Source organism: Syngnathus leptorhynchus, chromosome 5, assembly GCF_054491065.1.
Source record: "Syngnathus leptorhynchus isolate UIUO chromosome 5, UIUO_Slep, whole genome shotgun sequence".
Classification (NCBI taxonomy): domain Eukaryota; kingdom Metazoa; phylum Chordata; class Actinopteri; order Syngnathiformes; family Syngnathidae; genus Syngnathus; species Syngnathus leptorhynchus.
In genome coordinates this window covers 2,220,728-2,244,136 of record NC_141199.1, presented here as the reverse complement: position 1 = coordinate 2,244,136, position 23,409 = coordinate 2,220,728, and the positions used below count along the sequence as shown (strand labels likewise).

Here is a 23,409-nt window from a genome sequence, read left to right as displayed (position 1 = left end):
ACGTGGTCCCTCGATCAGTGCTCCTGCTCGAATCATCGGCACACACACCAGGACCCGGAGTTTCCCCATACAGCGTCCTAACAGACCGCCCTGGTACCCTCGCCTTCCTGGAACGACAGCTCAGTCGCAGTTGACACCAGGTTCAGAGGAAGAAGAGTATCAGGAAACTGTATAGGAGGAAGACTGGGGAATATCGTAGTATATATAATGAATGGATGGAAAATAGGAAGCTCGCAGCGGTCGCTGCTCAGGGAATAAATAAAAATGACGTGAAGGGGTTTCTGTTAGGGTTTATAAACTATCTTGATCGTATGATTATGTTGGAATGTAGACTACAATTATTAACTTTGTTGAAACCTTTTACCTTTCCTTGACTCTGAAAAGTTTAAACATTCAGTTGTTGAAACTTTCCAAATGGTGTGGAAACACTTTCTTGCTTAGTCATCTACAATGCTCCACTAGTTTCTGTTTTTACAGCCTTGTAAAAGAATGAGCTGGGCCCCTGTGCACTGATTAACCAGTTACTGAGGTGACCACCAAACATGTCCAATGTCACCCCCACCCTATTTGTTCTCAATAAATATGCTTTTGTAAGAGACTAACGGCAGAGTTTGTTCGAACATTGCTGTACCTACAGTAACAAACAGGCTCTCCACTTGCAAGTGCTTAAAGGGCATACTGTCTCCCGTGTGGTTCTTGCAAAATAAGTTAGAGTCAGAACATCTCTAACATTTTGGTGCCGTTACCCGGATTTCAACATACCCACCGCTGATCGACGGAGGACGACGTGCTGCACTGTCGACAAGCCAGCGTCCATTAGGAGGACCTGGTAAAGAAAAGACCTGGCAAGAAAATTCTTCGCTGGACCAGCATCTTAGGTCTGCCTTCGTCTGACAACAGTGGATTGACGGGATCCGGCAGTGCAACGAACCAGGGGACAAGTAAGTAAAAGCCTTAAAGTTAAAAGTGCACGAGATACGGCTTTGGTTTGTCCGAGCTATGAGATACGGCTTTGGTTTGTCCGGGCTATGAGATTCGGCTTTGGTTTGTCTGAGCTATGAGATACAGCTATGTTTTTTTCAAGCCAAGAAACAGCTTGGGTCCAAGACCCAATGGAAGGAACGGGTTGGAAAAAAACAGAGCTTCTTTTTCTTCATTGAAGAAGGGCGTAGATTCTTTTTTTTTTTTTGTCCGTTTTTCCAAGCTGTTTGCATGAAAGCTGTGTGGTTGAGTGTGTGACTGGTAGGATAACTTGACTAAGAGGCAATTTTGTTGAAGGGTCAATTTAATCCTGCATTGAGGATCCTCAAAAAAAAGAAAAACTAAAATTGAAAAAAAATTGGAAAAATCTAAAAATACCAAGTTAAGATGGGAAATAAAAACGGTAAATCTCTAGCTCTTGAAGGAGATGAGAAGTACATGGCGAGTAGATTTCTTAATTGTATGCGATACATGCCAAGGTGGAAGAAAAAAGTATGGAGTAGAAGGGAAGTTGAAAGTTGAAATGTGGAAGAAGTGATAGAGGTTTTGGAGGAGTGTGGCTAGGAAGACAAAAAGACTGGGAAAGGAAAGAAAAGAGAGAGAATTGAGCTGTGCTAGAGTGTGGTTGAAAGCTTCACAAGGGAGAAGAGAACAAATTCAAAAGACAAAACATAGAAAGATGAAAAGTGATGAGGTCACAAGTGTTTGTCAGACCAGAACATAATAAGGCCCCAGTGCGCAGGCGCAAGGCCGCAGCTCAAGGCGCGGCTCAAGCAGAGGGGCAAAAGGGGCAAATCATGTATCCAAATTTAAAAGACCTGAAGCCTTCTCCATATGACAGCAAAACATGTCATTTTTTTAGGTTATTAGAACTGTACATACAAGACGTATGACAATGCTGATTGTATGCCCAACGACAAATGACAAGGGGTCAAATTATGTATGCACACTGAAGTAAAAATTTGCAAATGAAGTGGTAAAGAAATACAACTTGTTTCTAAAAGATAAATAGAAAAATTAGATTGTGCTGTCCTCGCGTGCATGGGCGGGACCAGCTTTATGATCGACCGCAAGAAATGGCCAGCTTGTGACGAATCATTGATGCCGGGTCCCCTCCCCTCGCACCCGAGAGCTGTGCATATGTGTTAAACTGATAAACTTGGCTAAACCTGTGTGCAAAGAAATTTGTTAGACTGTGGTCTATCCAATTTGCACCGCAAAACAGAAACAATTTTGAAGAATTAAAAAAAAAAAAAAAAAAAGAGGAAAAGAAAGAAATCTGTTTGTAGGCAGAAACTGGTTTACACTAGCGCTCATTAGTGTCTCACCCTGATGACAAATTCAAAAGACAGAGAAAACATGTTTTCTGGAATTGGATGAAGCAAAGTTGTGGATTTCACACATTGCAAAACTAAATTTGAAAAAAAAAATGATTTGTGTTATAAGAGTATACAAACTTCTATATTTTAGTTAAATCCGAGAGATTGAGTTGGTTAATTAAAAAAAGAAAAAAAGAAATCTGATTAATTCGCAAGCTGTTTTTTTGTGTGTTGAGTTTTTTTTTGGGGGATTGGTGAATTGTTCGGTATGATCAGGATCATTAGGAATAATTGGATAAGGATTGTGTTGAGAATGGTATATGAATGTTGTGTGGAGGACTTGGATAAAGTGAGACCAATGTGATGAAAAGACTCCTCTTTGGTGACTGTGTGTGAGATGCAAATGAGCAGGGCCGAATGATTTTCTGAATGAAAGGAAAATATGGGTTGAATGTTGGAGACTACTATGGAAAATTAGTGGAGCAACTTTGACGAAAGAGTGATTTTGTGCAAGTTACATGCTAAGAAAACAAAAACCCCAAAGAAAAAGTTGCTTTTGGATTGCTAATTACTAACGAAGCTATGAGGAAGTGGTGTGGGTGTTTCGAAGGGCACACGCTTATGCGCTTCCCTGACTAGTTAATGTTTGTTTGACTGAGATGGAGGAGAGGGAACCCCACATAACTGTTTAGATGCTATAGAACATCTACAGCTACCCAGACAAGATTTAAGCGAAACACCACTTGACAAAGGGGAAAAGTGGTTTGTGGATGGATCATGTTCAAAGGATCCTAAAGGGAACAATCAAAGTGGTTATGCAATTGTGAAATTGCCAAACCAGATTATTGAAGCAGAAAAGCTTCCGTACAACAGGTCAGCGCAGGCTGCTGGGCTAGTTGCACTGACAAGAGCTTGTCAATTAGCGGAAAATAAGGAAGTCACTGTATACACAGACAGTCAGTATGCGTTTTCTACTCTGTTCTATTTTGCAAAACAATGGGAGCGCAGGGGGATGACAACATCGACCGGTAAGCCGGTTACCCATGCCTCCTTGTTAGAAGACTTGTTGCAGGCCATCCATTTACCTGCTAAACTTGCTGTGTGTAAATGTGCTGCTCACACCACAGGCACAGATGAAGTCTCAAATGGAAACAGATTAGCAGACAAAACTGCTAAAGAAGCAGCAGCAGGGAAACATGGCCATGAAGTTTTTTTGATAGATTCAGAGGACACGCAACTCATAGATAAAACTATACTGACAGACATGCAGGGCAATGCTCCAATGGTGGAAAAAAATGTGGACGACAAAAGGTGTAATAGTGGATACAGATCATATCCACTGCATCAATGATAAACCTGTTTTACCAAAGTCACTTTTTAAGGCAGCAGCAATTGCGACACATGGGCCTTGCCATGTGTCGACAGGAGGGATGAGGTCCATCATACATCAACAATGCACTACCTTTGGTTTAGATGCTTACTTAAAAAAAATTTGTAAAGCATGTCCTGTTTGTGTGAAACATAATCCACAAGGAAACATGAGACCTAAGAGAGGCTCATTTCCAAAACCGTCTTACCCATTTCAAATCATGCACATGGATTTTATCGAACTCACACAAAGTGGACCTCACAAATACTGCCTAGTGATGATTGATGCATTTTCCAAATGGGTGGAAATAGTTCCATCTAAACGAGCAGATGCCTGAACAGTGGCAAAAGCCATTTGCAAAACCGTCATACCGGTTCATGGCATCCCGCAGATCATTTACAGTGACAACGGTCCACACTTTGTGAACTAAGTTGTACAAAACGGGCTGTACACCTTGGGATAACGTTAAAAAACCACTGCGCTTGGCACCGATCCAGTGCAGGCCTGGTTGAACGAGCAAACGCTACTATCAAAAGCACTTCAGAAGGGCTAACACCTTTTGAAATCATCCATGAGAGACCACATGTCTCTCACTGACTGAGACTACCTGTGTTCACTGCAGATTTGCAAAAAGCAGATGAAGAACAGTCCTTGGCAGATTACATGATCAGGACGCTCAAAATGGAAGATGTGTCAAATGCAAATTTACTGCCGCCTGATCTTCCTTCCCCACAGGTTGACAACCCCATCAAGCCAGGAGACTGGGTCTACATCAAGGTCATCAAAAGAAAGAACTGGGCCAGCCCACGGTGGGAGGGACCATTCCAAGTCTTGCTGACTACCCCCACTGCAGTAAAGATTGCCGAACGGCCCAGCTGGATTCACCTCAGTCACTGCAAGTTGCAGAGAGTGCTGGACCCCTCATTCGGAGTGGTGGGGAAGACCGACTTCAAAGGGGCTTCATCGGTTAGGGTGGGGCGTCTCAATGTTGGTGAAGAATCCAGCGATCCCCACTCCGCTAGGCGAGGAGATGTCCCGGTGTCTCTGCCATCCTAGTAGCAACGGAATTCCATATGCCAGGTGGATTCTACGCTGCGCTGTGGCTGGAGTGTGCTATGGTTTGTGGGCTCATCTGAATGGACCAATTGACAGTGTCAACCGTGGAAGAAGATGGTCACGATGAGAATTTGGAGGACTGGTCATGGGACCCCAGAAAGCCATATGAAACCAACGCTTGGTACCGGTATGTGAAGTTCACTGTGAGAGCTCACACACAGGAGGGATGCTATGTGAGTGTTCCAAACTCCCCCCCTTCCTCCACAAATGTTTACCTGGAGGCCAGAACAATGACTGTCAATGAAGCAAAATGCATGGCCTTTGTGGGAGGGGTTTGGATTTCAACACCATGCTGTCACAGTCAGTGATGCTACCCCTACCGCCCCGGACTCACAGAAAATAACCTGTGATCGAACTATTTTGGATTAATGTCAACTCAACTGTTGAAGGATGAAAGATGCCACAAGTGGCCCAAAGAAGAAGGCCACCTGGAGTGAACTACACATGCTACATCCAAGGAAATACAACCCACAAATGCATTGACGACTGCTCTCCAGGAGGAAACTGGATGGGAGCTTTGGATGTCACTGCTAAGTGTCAGGATGAGAGATCCATTTCAAGTGGTGAGGGTTCTCCTACCAACATGGCTGCACCATCAAACGGAACCTACTTCATACAGAATGGCTGGTAGCTTTGTGGTCAAAAGGGTTGTCCGATGCTGCCCGCCAACTGGACAGGAGTGTGTGCACCAGTGAGGGTAACTGACCTCACCTGAAGATGCAGCATCATCAGATGACAACGGCACAACTCTTCTGGATGTCGACGAAGGGTTATTGTGACCCTCATGATCCTGTCTGGGGTCAGTGATGGACAAAACAGAGCGATTCAGGCCATTGAACAAATGGTCTTGCAAAACAGGATGGTTCTGGACTTGATGACTGCAACACGAGGGTTCCAGCAAGGAAGCAGATCCACCATCGACAGCGTCCCCGCCCCCAGTTCGAATAGAGGCAGAAAAATCCTCTTTCCCCTTGGTGGCCAGGTAGTCTACCCTGGCCACTGAAGACCACAACCGCGCGGCAGACATTTCCAGGTTCTCCCCCGACAAAGCAGTGCTGCAAAGGGGGTGAGAATTGTGCTCACCCTCCAACAGTGGGCGTGCCAAGCCCCCGACGGCTGAACAATCACGAGCAATTTTTGTCTTGACTGTTGTTATTGGTAACATTCTGGTCGCCTAAGGCAAAGGGACCGTGTGAGACTTTTCCTGCATTATAACATCTTGCCGCAGGTTTTTCACTCACACACTAAAATTGATCTACATAGATTGCGTAGATGATGTTTAGTCGAGCATGTTTTACAGAAATTTGATGATTTGACCATCAAAAATGCCTCGCAGGTAGTGCATGCAATGATGTACTGTTTCTGTGGGTTTTTTTATTGATCTTTTTTTTAATTATTATTATTTTTACTATTCTTCTTTCTTCATTATATTTTCTTACTCATGTTTGATTCATCGGGGTGAGCATAATCATATGATAAACAGGAGGGATATGTAAGGGTTTATAAACTATCTTGATCATATGATTATGTTGGAATGTAGACTAGAATTATTAACTTTGTTTAAACCTTTTACCTCTCCTTGACTCTGAAAAGTTTAAACATTCAGTTGTTGAAACTTTCCAAATGGTGTGGAAACACTTTCTTGCTTAGTTAGTCATCTACAATGCTCCACTAGTTTCTGTTTTTACGGCCTTGTAAAACAATGAGCTGGGACCCTCTGCACTGAATAACCAGTTGCTGAGGTGACACCAAACATGTCCAATGTCACTCTCACCCTACTTGTTCTCAATAAATATGCTCTTGTAAGAGACTAACGGCAGAGTTTGTTCGAACATTGCTATACCTACAGTAACGAACAGGCTCTCCACTTGCAAGTGTTAAAGGGCATACTGTCTCCCGTGTGGTTCTTGCAAAATAAGTTAGTCAGAACATCTCTAACAGTTTCTGTCAGCAACAATGCTGCATCACCCACTGTCCTCACTGATCTTTATTAAATCATCAAAATCACACAAAGCTTTTTAGATCCCAATTGTTAGAATAGGCCTCTTTGGCACATGTGATTAGCTAGGTAAATGAGCTATGCTGTTATATCGCTGTAACTTGCTTCATTAGCTTTCTCTTCTCTATGACACTCTTTGCACATACGTAGAAGTCGCTCAGTTAAGACTACAAGGTCACATATTATCATGCAGGCTAGGCAGTGTTGCCTCCTTGCAGGAGGGCGGCCCAGAGTAGTATAAGAGCAGGAACCTTGGTGGTGGGAGTTAGACCTTCTTCCGCATCTCGCAAAGAAGGCTCCACAGCTGTGTATCAATCTTTCTGGCATACATTAAATAATCAATTGTGACGGTTGCCTCTTGGTAATTAGTAATTAGTACAGCGAGCATTAAAGATAAAGAACTGGGACTATATCTAACCGATTGTGCCATGACCCTCGGTCTTGTGCTCGCCGATCGTGTTTTTCCTTCAACACCATCCCCGCAGAAATTTCAACAATTTGACTGGGCCCAAAAATAAGATGAGCAGAATATTTTGATAGAAAATTTTCTGCCTACCCCTAAGGGGGTAGACTGGTGAAATTTCAGAGTGCGAGGATTGGGATTTGTGTTTAAAAATTTGCTAAATCTGCTAAAAGCTATCTACTAAAGATACTGTAGTATTGTAATATTGTGTGAGTTGTGGTAAATGCCAGAAAGGTCGAAGTTTGTTATTTTGAAAGACCACTGTGTGGGGTCTGGTTAAATTGAAAAATTAGGGTCTAGTTAAGTATGGATGAACACGCCTGTGACCACTGTGTGGGGTCACGGAAGACCACCGTGTGGGGTCTGGTTAAGTTGTTCTTTTGAAAGCACTCATGACCACAAAGTGTTGGGTCATGAAAGGCCTGCGTGTGGGGTCTGGCTAAATTTATTGAGCTCTGTGGCCACTTAGTGGGGTAAAAATCAGATACAATCTTTTGAAATTGCTTTGGTGATTGTAAGATCAGAATTTATTTTGTGAGGTTTATAATTTACCTTAAGCCAATCAACTATCTGCTGATTTTTGTTGCTCTGTGATTGCTCTTGTGATTGTGAGGTTCATAATTGATTGGTTCATTTTTGATTTGTTTAGTGATTATTGTTTGTGCAATACAAGAAGAAAATGATCGTTGGTAATTGAATTATCATTATTTTGGTGTGAATTTTGAGTGAAAGATGAGAAAAATGGTGGGACCGATTGACCATACAGTCAAAATGGCGGTGAGAGATGTGGGAGTGACAGAAGGTGGAAAGAGGTCACTAGAGAAGAAAATGGATATTCTTGTGAGATTGTTCAAATTAATTTATCCCCATGACTACCAGAACACGTGTGAAGAAAAGTGCCAGATTTGGACCCAGAAATTGGTGGAGTTCGGAGGGGTTGGTCCCCTGGAGGGGGAACCCCAAATAAGAAGGCCAGGAGGGCCTTTTCAAGGGAGTTATGAACCAAAGAACAGATGGCTATCAATGAGATGATCATTGCAAATGTAGGTGATCAAGGTAGAAAACAAAAGGTCGGAAACATGCAGGATTTTATTAGATTTTGTCGGGATGCTTACATATCCATTTTTTTTCTGAGGAGGATGAAATTCAAAGTGAGCTTGAAGCTTCTGCTCAACAGGGGAAAGGGTAGGTAGTTGGTAAAAGGTACCATCAAATTATTGCAGTGTGGCCGTGAGGTGCAGAGGGGCCATGGTCATTAGGTTGTTGATGTGATGCAGGCACCTATGATTGACATTAAGCAAGGTACCCTGACGTGTGACATGGACTACGGTATGGGGTAAAGGGAAATACAAAGATGAGCTGGCTGCCTTATCTGAAACGGTCCACCATCTAAGTGACAAAGTGAGAGGGTTAACAAAAGAAAGGGGTGAAAGACCCTCCATTGACTTAGATGACAATGAAAGTGAGGGACCACATTGTGTGAAGTTGGATGAACCATTTGTTGAGGATTTAGTAGCGGTTAACAGCAACAGAGATTGTGGCGATGATAATACTATTGGGTGTATTTTTGTACTTAAACTATTTTATTTATTTTGAATTTTATGCAGATTAATTAGTTTCATAAATTGTCAGACTGTGCTGACTACCACCCATTTTTTTCAATCTCAAATCTATTACACACTGTTAGAAATACTATCCTAAATTTTAAATCCCATGAAAAGTGAATCCCCATTTATTTTAGAAACAAGTTGTATTAATCTTTTGATGTAAAAACCATTGTTGCACTATTTTTTTACCCACAGTACTGAGATAAGATAATTTTATGCTGTAGTGTCTGCCTACCACAAAATGCCTACCACACATACTTGAGGTACATATATTGTAAAGCTCTGCCTCACCATTCTGAGTTCTACTCTTAGGTTGGTGACCTGCATGCTCACTCACTGGTACTGTACACTGGTATTTTTTTTTTTTCATCTAAATTGAAAGCTATGTTAACAGCATCCATAGAATGTTTATGTTTTAGCTTGGAAGTTTGAACAATTTGTTCTTAGCCACAACTCATGGTTTAATTAAAATATGTGCTTTAGAAATTGTACTTTTTGTTTTCAGTTCATATTTTACATTTGTCTCTTCAGAATGAGGCTGTTATACTGAACTATAAGTTTCTGAAAGAGGACACCCTTTTTTTTTGCAGGGGGGGAGGACTAAAGCACTTGCTAGTGATTTGAGCGGAGTGTCCGGCGGGGAGGCTGTTGTGCTGGAGTGGGCGACGGCAGTCGAACAAAATCCCAGACAATTTTGAAATTCCCTCCAGGCATTTTTTTTAGGTTTCAAAAATAGGACATGTCCGGGAAAAGAGGACCAACCTGGTTAAATAAATAGAATAACATAAACATGACTGAGACAGGTGTGATCAAAATTGTACGTGGCAAAATTCCACTACTCAGGACACAGTAAAAACATTACTACATGACAATTTTTCAATTTGTTAACAACAAAACTCATATCTTAAGCCTGTTTCTGAGGTGTTGAAACAAAAAGATCAAAACACTTCAATCTTTTATTTTATTTCTCACCAAAAGTTACATGAATTAACACATGATTAGTATGACTGTACTTCTCTTGTAAAAAGCCTAAGAGTAGAGAATGCATTGTAAATTATCCATGAAAAATCTGTTTCACTCTAATAGCTCTTTGGAGTCTCATATTTATCAGGAAAAGTAAGACTGATGTATCCACTTCCAGCTACAAGCGGCAGTATTCCAGCGTTGGGAACGACATTCCATGACAATGTCAGAGTGATGTTCTTGTTGGCCCTGGGTGATACAAAACGTTCCGTCAGTATAACTGTGACACAAAGCACACATCTCACAAGTGTGTGTATACACAGGCGCAGACGTACTCGCACGATTGTTCCCTTAACAATTGTCTAAATCAGGGATCTTCAAATTCCGGCCCGTGGGCCAAATCCGGCCTCTGGTCAGATTTCATACGGCCCGCAGCTTCGGTCTGATAATGTATTATTTATGGCCCACCTGCACTGTTAAAGTGAATAAAAAAAATCATGAAACTATACTTCCTCCTTTTACCAAAAGGTGGCAGCACCACTTTAATAATATCAGTCTGCACCTGTGCCCGAACCACTCTCCGCTCATTTCTGCTAAAACGAGGAAAGTTGACATTGAGCTTTCAAGAGAGATGGGAATTACAATACTTCTTCACTGAAAATCAAGGCAATTGTGTTTGTCTAATTTGTAAAGAGACGGTTGCCTTGTTTAAGGATTTTGACCTAAATAGACACTACCAGACTAAACATGCTTAACATACGACAGACAAGCTAACAGGGAGTGACCGTGCTGATAAAGTGAAACAACTCCAAGATGAACTGGCATCACAACAGCTATTCTTCACGCGGGGCTGTGAGTCAAAAGTAAACATTACTGGAGCAAGCTATGGAGTAGCCCTGTTAATACTGTTGATGTTATGAACCTGCAGACGTGACACAAACTACTACTTTCTGAAAGATATTTAAGTTTTAATAATAACAGATAATTTTGGATTACTTATAATTCCTGTTTAAAATGTTTGTGAATCAAAAATAATTTTAAACACATGTAAATTTAAGGTATTTCATACAGTTTGTTCAATGTTAACTGACTCTTCAGATATGAATGAAAGGCAGAATCAATTTTTTGATGCCAGACCCTACAGTTTAAGAAAGTAACATTCTTTAAATAACACACACACAGAATAATAAAACCAAACAAACAGAATACAGCAAAAAGCCGAGACCTCAGACATAAACCACTTATGCCAACAAAACAAGAACCACAGACAGTAAATAAGTATTGTGATATTACCTTATTCAGCAACATGCATGTTTCAGCTCTTTTTTTACCTTCTTTGCAACCATTGAAAGTCAAAAATTTTTATGCAGATCTCAGTGCATTAGTGTCTTGGGATACAAATTTACTTTGTTCTATGATCATACTCGTTCGTAATTTAAATTACTCAAATCTCGAATAGAAGCCATTAATTCATTCTCGAACTGCGACTACAGTGATCCCTCTTGACTTTGCGCTTTATCTTTCGCGAATGCGCAACTTCACGTGTTTATAAGTGATGGGAGAATGGAATTTGAATACACACGTGGGGTGTGTCTCTGTCCGTCACTGCGAACAAACGCCGGAAGTGCAGCAGCCATCCTGTCATGAATGAGGCAGGACAACCATTTGCAACACAGACTGTTTATTTGGAGAATGCGAAAAGAGGAAAATGGAGGCTAGAAAGGCAGCAGAGCGGTTGCAGGAGGCGACTGACAAGCCGATCAGCGAGCTTGCGTTGTGGTGGCATCTTGTTACACAGCAGATTAGGCATGTGTTAAGGCAGACAAGCTGCCAGGCAGGAAAAGAGAGGCTAGAAGGCCAGCAGAGCATGTGCACAAGCGGTCAGTGAGCTCACTTCGTCTGTCGTGGTGGCATCTTGTTACATGGGATTCAGGTGGCAGGCGTGCGTGTGTCAAGGCAGACGAAACGGCAACCAACAGTGTCTATACACACGTCCTAATCAGCGGGTAACACAGGAACAGGTGGTGCCAATCAGAGCAGATAAGCACGCACAGTTCCATATTGCCGATGAACGCCCCTGAGATCTAGCGCGGAACACTCAGTCGGGCAGCAGGACGAGAGCGGAGACGTGACATAGCCACACACAAAAGGAAAATGCACCTCTGTGCAGAAAGAGCACTCATGGAGCGAGGCGTGCCTTTGAGCAATGTGCTTCACTGCAAGGGCAAAGGGGAACCTTTTTGGCGGACGGAGCCATACATGCCCATTTTTTACAAATAATTTCCCATAAAAAAATGATACGCTAGATACAATTAAATGCATGTATTTTAATTAAGACCAACGACTTTTTGAGAGTACTAATGTATTTTTAATACAGTTTTCAACTTTCTAATAACATCACCAAAAGAGCCATATCTGGCTCGCGAGCCATAGGTTCCCGACGCCTGATGTAGGCCTTACCTGAGACCATTTCCATCATCAAAGAAGAAGTATTTGGATTTTGTCTCTCTGAGGTTTAGTTTGTTCTTTTCACCTCGAAGGACAATCTTATCCCAGAGCACCACCTGGTTCAAAGACTGACACAAAAACACACACAAATACACACAAAAAAACATTTTGTATTACTACCTGCATACTGTTATGAGCAGGAACAATGTTTAGCAAAATAATTATGCAATTGAATGAATTAGAATTCTCACAGCGGTCCATATTTTATCACAACCTTCAAGACCTTCTGCACGTACAACGACAAACCTTGGTTTACACTGAACCTCAGGAGGCTGCGCAAAGTCAAGGAGGAGGCCTACTGGAGCGGCGACCGGGACCTGTTCAAGCAGACCAGAAACACACTGAACCGAGAGGTCAGGAAAGCCAGGAGGTGTTACGGGGAGAGTCTGGAGAGACACCTCTCTGCCAAACCTGATCCCTCAATAGTGGAAAGGTCTGCAGAGCATCACAGGCTTCAAGAAACAAACCCCCTGGAGAGCCCAAGGCTTGCTAACCAGCTAAATAGGTTCTACTGCAGGTTTGATCGGTCCTCCCACACAACAGGACATCCTGCAGCACAATCTGCATACTCACCTCCCCTCACAACCGCTCTGTCCACACCTCAGTCACCGCTGTCACTTAATCTGTCTCTTGCAGAGGCCGTGTCCGCACTCCACATCCGCGAGGAGGAAGTGCGCCAGATGTTCCGGAGACAAAAGATCAGGAAGGCACCGGGCCCAGACGGCGTGTCACCTTCCTGCTTGAAAGTCAGTGCTGAGCAGCTGGCACCCACCTTTGCACGGATCTTCAACCGTTCCCTGGAGCTGTGTGAGGTGCCCTCGTGCTTCAAAAGCTCCACCATTGTTCCAGTGGCCAGGAAGCCCACCATCACAGGTTTGAATGACCATAGATCTGTCGCTCTGACATCTGTGGTCATGAACTCTTTCGAGAGACTAGTGCTGAGCCACCTGAAGGATGTCACGGGCCCCCTGCTTGACCCCCTCCAGTTTGCCTACCAGGCAAACAGGTCGGTGGATGATGCGGTCAACATGGGACTGCATTACATCCTGCATCACCTGGACACCCCAGGAACGTACGCCAGGATCCTGTTTGTGGATTTCAGCTTGACATTCAACACCATCGCTCCTGACATCCTCCAACAGAAGCTCATCCAGCTCGCGTTGCCTGCCTCCACCTGTCAGTGGATCACCAGCTTCTTGACCAACAGGAAACAGCGTGTGAGGCTGGGGAGCATCACTAACACCCGGACCACCAATACTGGTGCCCCTCAGGGGTGCGTCCTCTCCCCACTGCTCTTGTCTCTTTACACCAACGATTTCTCCTCAGGTGACTCTCCTGTGAAGCTCCTGGAGTATGCAGACGACAGCACTCTCATCGGACTGATCCGGGACGGTGATGAGACTGCGTACAGACAAGTGGAGCGGCTAGTCCACTGGTGCAGCCAAAACCACCTGGAGCTGAACCCGCTCAAGACTGTGAAGATGACAGTGGATTTCAGGCGAGACCCTTCACCAATTTCACCCCTCACTATCCGCAGTAATACTATTCTCTCCTCAGACACCTTTAAGTTCCTAGGAACCACAATCTCCCGGGACCTGAGATGGACCGCCCACATAGACTCTGTCTGGAAAAAGGCCCAGCAAAGGCTGTACTCCCTGAGACAGCTCAAGATGTTCAACCTGCCGCGGGAGCTGCTGAAGACCTTCTACACTGCCATCATCCAGTCTGTCCTCTGCACCTCCATCACTGTCTGGTTTGGGTCGGCCTCCAAACAAGACAAGCACAGACTGCAACGGACAATCAGGACTGCAGAAAAGATAATTGGAATCAACCTACCATTTATCCAAGACTTGTACCTGTCCAGGACCAAGAAACGTGCAAGCAACATCTCTACAGACCCTTCACTCCCAGGTTACAGACTGTTTGAACTACTCCCCTCCGAACAGCGTTACAGAGCTCTGTTCGCCAAAACCAGCAGACACAGAGACAGCTTCTTCCCCCAGGCTGTTGCTCTGATGAACTCACACCACTCTTAAGAGTCTCAGAGTCATTGCTGTGCAATAACATCCTGCTCTCCACACCTTTTTCGAATTGTCTACACTGTTTGTACTATGTGTCCTTTCTGCAACAATTGCAGCCTGGTCATCCTGGAAGAGGGACCCTCCCATCAGTGGTCTCTTCTCAAGGTTTCTCATTTCCCCTAGTTGGAGTTTTTAGTTTTTCCTTGCCCTCCTGGGAGTTTGAGATCAGGTGATGTTTAAGAATATTTGTCATTTTTCACGTCCTGAGTGTTGTTAGTCACGTACATTTTGAACAAAGGCTGTGATGTACCAGAATCAAATTCCTTGTTTGGCACGCTCAAACATGGCGAATAAAAACTCTTGAATCTTGAATAACAAACACTCTCCTTACGTACTCCATACATAGTATGTATAGTAATTTAAATTACACACTTCCCTTTTTTAAAAGACAATATTTATTCTTTTTAATTGGGGGTTCATATAATCAACCTAATAATAACGAACTAATTCATCGGGGTTTTTTTTGAGACAGTAATTTTTACATCTGTATTGGACTATCAAATGTATATATATGTATTTTGGCTCATTCCTCCAAGCAGATCTCCTCTGAAGGACCCAGCCACGTTTCATTTTCAATGTCCTTGCTGATGGAAGGAGGTTTTCACTCAAAATTCACGATACATGACCCCATTCATTCTTTCCTTTCCACGGATAAGTCGTCCTGGTCCCCTTGCAGAAAAATAGCCCCAAAGAATGATGTTTCCGCCCCCATGATTCACAGTAGGGTAGCTATGGTGTTCTTTAACTCTGCATTCTTTCTCCTCCAGACATGACGAGGTGAGTTGTTACAATAGAGCTCTATTTTTGTCTCATCAGACTACATGACCTTCTCCCATTCATGATCCAGAGGAGGAATGGGAGGTCATGTGGTCATGACCTTCTCCCATTCATGATCCAGATGAGGGATGGCAGAAGTTCATGTGGTCTGATGAGACGAAAATATACCTTCTCCCATTCATGATCCAGAGGAGGAATCCGTGTGGCCCAGCGACAGGCCCAAAACCTGAAGACTCTGGAGGAGATCTGTATGGAGAAGTGGGCCAAAATCCCAGCTGCAGTATGTAAAAACCGGGTCAAGAACTACAGGAAATGTCTGATCTCTGTAATTGCAAAAAAAAGGTTTCTGCACCAAATATTAAGTTCTAATTTTCTGATGTATCAAATACTTATTTCATGCAATAAAATGAAATTTATTATTTAAAAATCATACAATGTGATTTTCTGAATTTTTGTTTTAGATTCCATCACTCTCACTTGAAGAGTACCTACGATACACTTCTACATGCTTTGGGAAAAGCTGAAAAATCAGCAGTGTATCAAATACTTGTTCTCCCTGCTGTGTGTGTGTGTGTGTGTGTGTGTGTGTGTGTGTGTGTGTGTGTGTGTGTGTGTGTGTATAGGTTTGTTTATTTATTGATCTATTTATTTATATACATATATATTTATATTTATTTACACACACACACACACACACACACACACACACACACACACACACACAATATATATATATATCATAAGTACATATGTGTACTTATTTCCTTTGTTGTACAAAACATCTACTCAATTGAATAAAATGACCCCTCCGTGAGTCGTTACCTTGCATGCCCCTATGACCCTAGGAGCCATGTTGTCTGGGGCTTCATGCCCCTGGTAGGGTCACCCATGAAGAAAGGGTCCTAGGTGAGGGGCCAGACAAAGCACGGCTCAGAAGACCCCGCATGACGAAAAAGACAAATAGACCTAGTTTTCACTAGGTCACCGGGGCCCCCTTCTGGAGCCAGGCCTGGAGGTGGGGCTCGAAGGCGAGCGCCTGGTGGCCGGACCTTCGCCCATGGGGCCCGGCCAGGCATAGCCCGAAAAGAAAACGTGGGTCCCCCTTCCCATGGGCTCACCACCTGTAGGAGGGACCAAAGGGGTCGGGTGCAAAGTGAGCTGGGCGGCAGCCAAAGGCGGGGAAAACCTTGGCGGTCCGATCCCCGGCTGCAGAGGCTGGCTCTAGGGACATGGAATGTCACCTCTCTGGCTGGAAAGGAGCCCGAGCTGATGTGTGAGGCAGAAAAGTTCCGAATAGATTTAGTCGGACTTGCCTCCACACATAGTTTGGGCTCTGGTGAAAGCCCTCTCGAGAGGGGCTGGACTCTCTTCCACTCTGGAGTTGCCCACCGTGAGAGGCGTCGAGCAAGTGTGGTCATACTTATTGGGCCCGGCTGGGCGCCTGTACATTGGGGTTCACCCCGGTGAACAAGAGGGTAGCCTCCCTCTGCCTTCGGGTGGGGGGGACGGGTCCTGACTGTTTTTTTGTGTCTATGCACCAAATGGCAGCTCAGAGTACCCACCCTTCTTGGAGTCCTTGGAGGAGGTGCTGGAGAGCGCTCCTTCTGGGGACACCATTGTTCTACTGCAGGGGTGGGCAATTATTTTTTCCATGGGGCCACATGAGAAACTGAAAATATTGTGGAGGGCCGGCCAAAAGGCTGAACTCAATTCTTCATATTATTAATTGCATTTCTTTATAAAAAGCAGTAAATAACATTTTATGCCAGGGCCCCAGGGGTGGATGAGATCCGCCTGGAGTTCTTAAAGGCTCTGGATGTTGTGGGGCTGTCATGGCTGACACGCCTCTACAGCATTGCGTGGACATCGGGGATGGTGCCTCTGGATTGGCAGACTAGGGTGGTGGTTCCCCTCTTTAAAAAGTGGGACCGGAGGGTGTATTCCAATTACAGGGGAATCACACTCCTCAGCCTCCCCGGTAAGGTCTATTCAGGGGTGCTGGAGAGGAGGATCAGTCGGGAGGTCGATTCAGGAGGAGCAGTGTGGCTTTCGTCCTGGCCGTGGAACAGTGGACCAGCTTTACACCCTCAGCAGGATCCTCGAGGGTGCATGGGAGTTCGCCCAACCAGTCCACATGTGTTTTGTGGACTTGGAGAAGGCGTTCGACCGTGTTCCTCGGGAGGTTCTGTGGAGGTGCCTTCGGGAGTACAGGGTGCCGAGCAAACTGATAAGGGTGGTTCGGTCCCTGTATCACCGAAGTTTGGTCCGCATTTAATGCAGTAAGTCAGACTCATTCCCAGTGAGGGTTGGCTGCCCTTTGTCACCGATTCTGTTCATAATTTCTATGGACAGAATTTCTAGGCGCAGCCAAGGCGTTGAGGGGGTCCGGTTTGGGGACCTCAGCATCGCGTCTCTGCTTTTTGCAGATGACGTGGTGCTGTTGGCTTCTTCAGGCCGTGATCTCCAGCTCTCACTGGAGCGGTTCGCAGCCGAGTGTGAAGCGGTCGGGTTGATGGTCAGCACCTCCTAATCCGAGTCCATGGTCCTCGATTGGAAAAGGGTGGAATGCCCTCTACGGATTGATTCATATTGATTCATATCTTTATTTCGAACATCCAAAACAAAAAGAAAATTAAGCAAAACAGATAGCACTTGAAGTGCCATATATAAGTCCATACAACAAACAAAAAAATAAACCAACAAACAGAAAGAATAATTATTTTAAATAAAATAAATAATAATAATACATAAATAAATAGACCAATAAAGAATGCTCGAAAAGGAGTAGGAGGAAGCATAGCTTTTTAGATTCCTACCCCTTTTTCACTTTATCCATTAAACCAGTGATTCAACATATACTGTAATTCTACCACAGAACGCAAGTAGACACACTTGCCTACCCCTTTTTCACTTTATCCATTAAACCAGTGATTCTACATATACTGTAATTCTACCACAGAACGCAAATAGACACACTTTCACACTTATTTTCTGTTTCATTTTTACTTGCATGTAGCCCTTTGGCACTTTTAGCCTTTGTACTCGCTAAACAACATATTTTTGTACATTCTTTTAAACTGGTGGATATTTGGACTTTGCTTGAGTTCCTCACTTAGATTGTTCCATAGTTTGACCCCGGTTATAGTGATACAAAAACGTTTTAAGGTTGTTCTTATGTTTAAGATTTTGAAATTGTGATGCCCCCTTAACTTATAACCTCCCTCCCGATTCCAAAATAAGTTTTGGATATTTTCTGGTAGTTGTTTTGCTTTCGCCCTATACATGATGATTGCTGTTTGATAAGATACTATGTCGGTGAATTTTAATAGTTTGGATTGTATGAAAAGTGGATTTGTGTGTTCTAAGTAGTTGACTTTATGAATAGTCCTTATTGCTCTTTTCTGCAGAATGATAAGTGGCTGTAGTGAAGTTTTATAAGTATTCTCCCAAACCTCAACACAGTAATGCAAATAGGGCAAGACAAGAGAACAGTAAAGTGTACGAAGTGAATGATAATCCAGTAATTCTTTTGCTTTGTATATAACTGCCATGCTTCTTGAAATTTTAGACTTTACGTGTTCGATGTGTGGCTTCCAACTCAGCCTGTCATCTATTATAACCCCAAGAAATTTGTTTTCCTGCACTCTTTCAATTTCAGTCCCATCTATTTCTATTCGTATCTTTTTGTTCTTTTTGCCAAATACCATAAACTTGGTCTTACTTACATTTAATGATAATTTGTTCCAATCGAACCACATTTTGATTTTTTTCATTTCCTCATTCAACACTGATTCCACTTGTTGAATGTTGTCACCTGAACAAAAGATATTTGTGTCATCTGCAAAATTTACGAGTTTTAGTTCTTTAGAGACTTTGCACATGTCATTTATATACAAAATAAATAATTTAGGGCCTAAAACTGATCCTTGTGGAACACCACAGGCTATGTCCAAATATCCAGAGCAGTGATTACCCAACTTTACATATTGTTGCCGTTCTCGCAGATAATCTTTTATCCAGTCTAATACTAATCCCCTTATCCCATATTTTTCTAATTTATTAAATAGTATTTCATGATTAATTGTGTCAAAAGCTTTTTTGAGGTCAATGAAAACTCCTACTGCATGTCGTTTGTTGTCTATTGCATCGGTGATTTCCTCGATTGATTCCATTAATGCCTGTGCTGTTGATCTGTTTACTCTAAAACCATATTGGTTCTCAGCAAATAATTTATATTTTTCCAAAAATCCATCCATTCTACTGTTAAAAAGCTTTTCCAATATTTTTGAGAGTTGTGGCAATATTGAGATAGGTCTGTAGTCTGTAAAGTTGTGTTTGCTACCAATTTTATAAAGAGGAATGACCTTAGCAATTTTCATCTTCTTTGGGAATGTACCAGTTAAAAATGACAAGTTACAGATGTACACAAGTGGCTTTGAAATCCCCTCAATGACTTGCTTAACTAACATCATATCAATCCCATTGCAGTCAGTAGATGTTTTATTTTTGCATTGTTTTACAGTGTTAATAATTTCATTTTCATCAACTGCCTTCAAAAACATTGAGTAAGGATTCCTTTCTATTAATTTCTCTCTGTTGCCTGCATCTGGCGCTGGAATCGGTATGTTTTTTGCTATTTGAGGCCCAACATTTACAAAGAACTGATTAAAACTGTTTGCCACTTCTTCCATATTATAATTTTCAGTATCATTTATATCGGGGATGAGACCCAAGTGGAGGAGTTCAAGTATCTTGGGGTCTTGTTCACGAGTGAGGGCAGGATGGAGCGCAAGATCAACAGGCGGATCGGTGCAGCGTCGGCAGTAATGCGGACTGTACCGGTCCGTCGTGGTGAAGAGAGAGCTGAGCCAAATGGCAAAGCTCTCGATTAACCGGTCGATCTACTCTCCTACCCTCACCTATGGTCACGAGCTATGGGTCGTGACCGAAAGAACGAGATCCAGGATACAAGCGGCTGAAATGAGTTTCCTCCGCAGGGTGTCCGGGCTCTCCCTTAGAGATAGGGTGAGAAGCTCGGTCATCCGGGAGAGACTCATAGAGCCGCTGCTCCTCCACATGGAGAGGAGCCAGATGAAATGGCTTGGGTATCTCATCAGGATGCCTCCTGGACGCCTCCCTTGTGAGGTGTTCCGGGCATGTCCCACTGGTAGGAGACCCCTTGAACGACCCAGGATGCGCCGGAGAGACTATGTCTCTCGGCTGGCCTGGGAACGCCTTGGGATCCCCCGGGATGAGCTGGATGAAGTGGCTGGGGAGAGGGAAGTCTGGGATTCCCTCCTAAAGCTGCTGCCCCCGCACCTCGACCCTGGATAAGCGGAAGAAGATGGATGGATGGATGGATGGATGGATGGATGGATAAAATGAACAAATTATTTTGTGGCGTATATGTATTACTGTACAGTGGAGCCTCTGTTTTCGACCACAATCCGTTCCAGAAGGCTGTTCGAGAAGTGAATCGTTCGAATTGCGAATCATGTTTTCCCATTACAAATCATGGAAAAAATTTAATCCATTCCAATAAAAAAAATGGTTTGCATGTCCTAATGATCCTAGGAGCCAAGTTGTCTGGGGCTACATGCACCTGGCAGGGTCACCCATGTTAAAAAGGTCCTTGGTGAGGTGCCAGACAAAGCACAGCTCACAAGAACCCCTTATGAATAACACAATAAATGGATTTTGTTTCCCCTCGTCGGGACGCAGGTCAAAGCCCCCCCCCCCCCCCCCCCTCCGGAGCCAGGCCTGGAGTTGGGTCTCTAATGCAAGCGTCTGGTGGCCAGGCCTTCGCCCATGGTCAATGTTTCAATTTTATCTTGTTATGGGACAACACTGAAGAAATGACACTTTGATTCAATGTTAAGTAGTCACTGTAGAGCTTGGATAGCAAAGTAAATGTATTGTTCAAAGTAACTCAAAATACAACAATGAATGTGTAAAATGCTGGAAACAAACGTGAGTATACCCCAACTGAAAATCTCAAAATTGATGATGATGATGATAGAACTTTATTCATCCCACAGCGGGGACATTTACTACCTGTCACAGCAGCGCATACGAGTCCAAGAATACACAAGTGCCAAAATTTCAAAAAAAGGATAAATAACAGACAAGGACAAAGTCAAGTGCAGCTAGCAGACGAAACACAATTTTATCAGGTGCCATGCATGTTGTAGAACAGCAAGGGAATGAAGAATCAGCGGAATCATTCCTTCCTACACCGTGGGTGTAAAGGTCTGCTGCTAAAGGAGCTGCTCAGGGACCGCTCGATGTCATGGAGGGGGTGAGAGGTGTTGTCCATGATGGATTTCAGCTTAATTAATGTCCTCCTCTCACCCACAACCACAAGGAAGTCCAGGGGACAGCCCAGGACAGAGCTCGCTCTCCTGACCATCTTATTCAGTCTCCCCATGTCCCGGTCCGTTCTGCCCCCACCCGAGCAGACCACAGCATAGAGGATGGCTGAGGCCACCACAGAGTCATAGAAGGTTCTGAGGAGAGCCCTGCACACATTGAAGGACCTCAGTCTCCTCAGCAGGTGGAGGCGACTCTGGCCCTTCTTGTACAGGGCGTGGGTGTGATCAGTCCAGTCTAGTTTGTTGTTAAGGCGAACACCCAGGAATTTGTTGTTCTCCATTACCTCAATGTCCAATCCCTGGATGTTCACCGGAGTGAAGTGGAGTGCTGTCCAATTGGACCCAAATGTCAATATTTTGTGTGGGCACCATTATTTTCCAGCACCGCCATAACCCTTTAAGCCTTAAAGTTTAAGGCATGGCGTTCACAGGTCGCCACTCTTCAATGATGACATCTGCTGGTGGATGTTGGAGATCTTGCGCTCCTCCACCTTCCGTTTGAGGGTGTCCCACAGATGTTCAATGGGGTTTAGGTCTGGGGACTTGGCCAGTCCATCACCTTTACCCACAGTTTCTTTAGGAAGGCAGAGGTGTGTTTAGAGTCATTATCGTGTAGAAATACTGCTCCGCGGCCCAGTTTACGGAGGGGAGGGGATCATGCTCTGCTTCAGTATTCCACAGTACATGTTGGCATTCAGTATCCCCTCAATGAACTGTAACTCCCCAGTGCCAGCCGCACTCATACAGCCCCACACCATGACACTCCCACCACCATGCTTGACTGTAGGCAAGACACACTCATCTTTGTACTCTTCACCTGGTTACCGCCACACACGCTGGACACCATCTGAACCAAATATGTTTATCTTGGTCTCATCAGACCACAGGACATGGTTCCAGTAGCCCATATCCTTAGTCTGCTTGTCTTCAGCATACCTTTTGCAAGATTCCTTGTGCATCTTTTTTAGAAGCAGCTTTTTCCTGGGATGACAGCCATGCAAACCAATTCAATGCAGTATGCGGCGTATGGTCTGAGCACTGACAGACTGACCCCCTACCCCAGTGGTCAGAAAATAGGGGCCCGCGGGCCAATTTTGGCCCGTCATCTATTCTGTTGACAGATGACATTAATATGTATTAAAAAAAACAAATTCTACCCAATTTTTTTTAAAGAAAAAAAGGGCATACATTTGATGGGATTGTTGTATGCCATACAACAATCCCATCAAATTCGGAACATTTATTGAGGTATGATAGTCCTTAGTGACAACAACAGGTGGAACATCCTGTTTCAGTTATCCATGACGCACAGGTCAGAACGGTATTGACACGCGAGTGTGCGTAATCTTATGCAAACCCCCCCCCCCCCAAAATAGTGTATATTTCGTTAAATTAACAACATAAGGTCTGTTCAAATGGAATTAAATTAAATCCATTTTAAAAGTAAGATGATGTTTATTTTAATATAATAATTTATAAATAAAACAGTAGAGACCCCCCTAGAAAAGAAGTAATGGCCCGCGATGCCATTGTCTGAATTTTTTTTGGCCTGCGTCCAAAAGTAATTGCCTGCCCTACCCCTTCAACCTCTACAGCAATGCTGGGAACACTCATACGCCTGTTTTCCAAAGCCAACCTCTGAGCCTCGCTGAACTTCGCTGAGCGCGCGCACTCAACTTCTTTGGTCGTCCATGCCAAGGCCTGTTTTGAATGGAACTTGTCCTCTTAAACTGCTGTTTGGTCTTAGCCACCGTGCTCCAGCTCAGTTTCAGGGTGTTGGCAATCTTCTTATAGCCTAGGCCATCTTTATGGAGAGCAATAATTTGTTTTTTAGATCCTCAGAGAGTTCATTGCC

The 23,409-nt window shown here is 43.8% G+C and overlaps 1 protein-coding gene across 1 annotated transcript in view; it reads right to left on the bottom strand.

Annotated features, from left to right (window-relative positions):
• Positions 1-9,801: 9,801 nt before the first annotated feature.
• Positions 9,802-23,409, bottom strand: part of spcs3 (signal peptidase complex subunit 3) — a 52,998-nt gene continuing 39,390 nt past the window's right edge. The window contains exons 4-5 of the mRNA XM_085912643.1: positions 12,278-12,393; positions 9,802-10,066 (exon numbers count right to left, since the gene is read on the bottom strand). Coding sequence (XP_085768769.1) covers positions 9,934-10,066; positions 12,278-12,393 — 249 coding nt within the window. The 3' untranslated portion in view covers positions 9,802-9,933. The remainder of the gene's footprint in view (positions 10,067-12,277; positions 12,394-23,409) is intronic.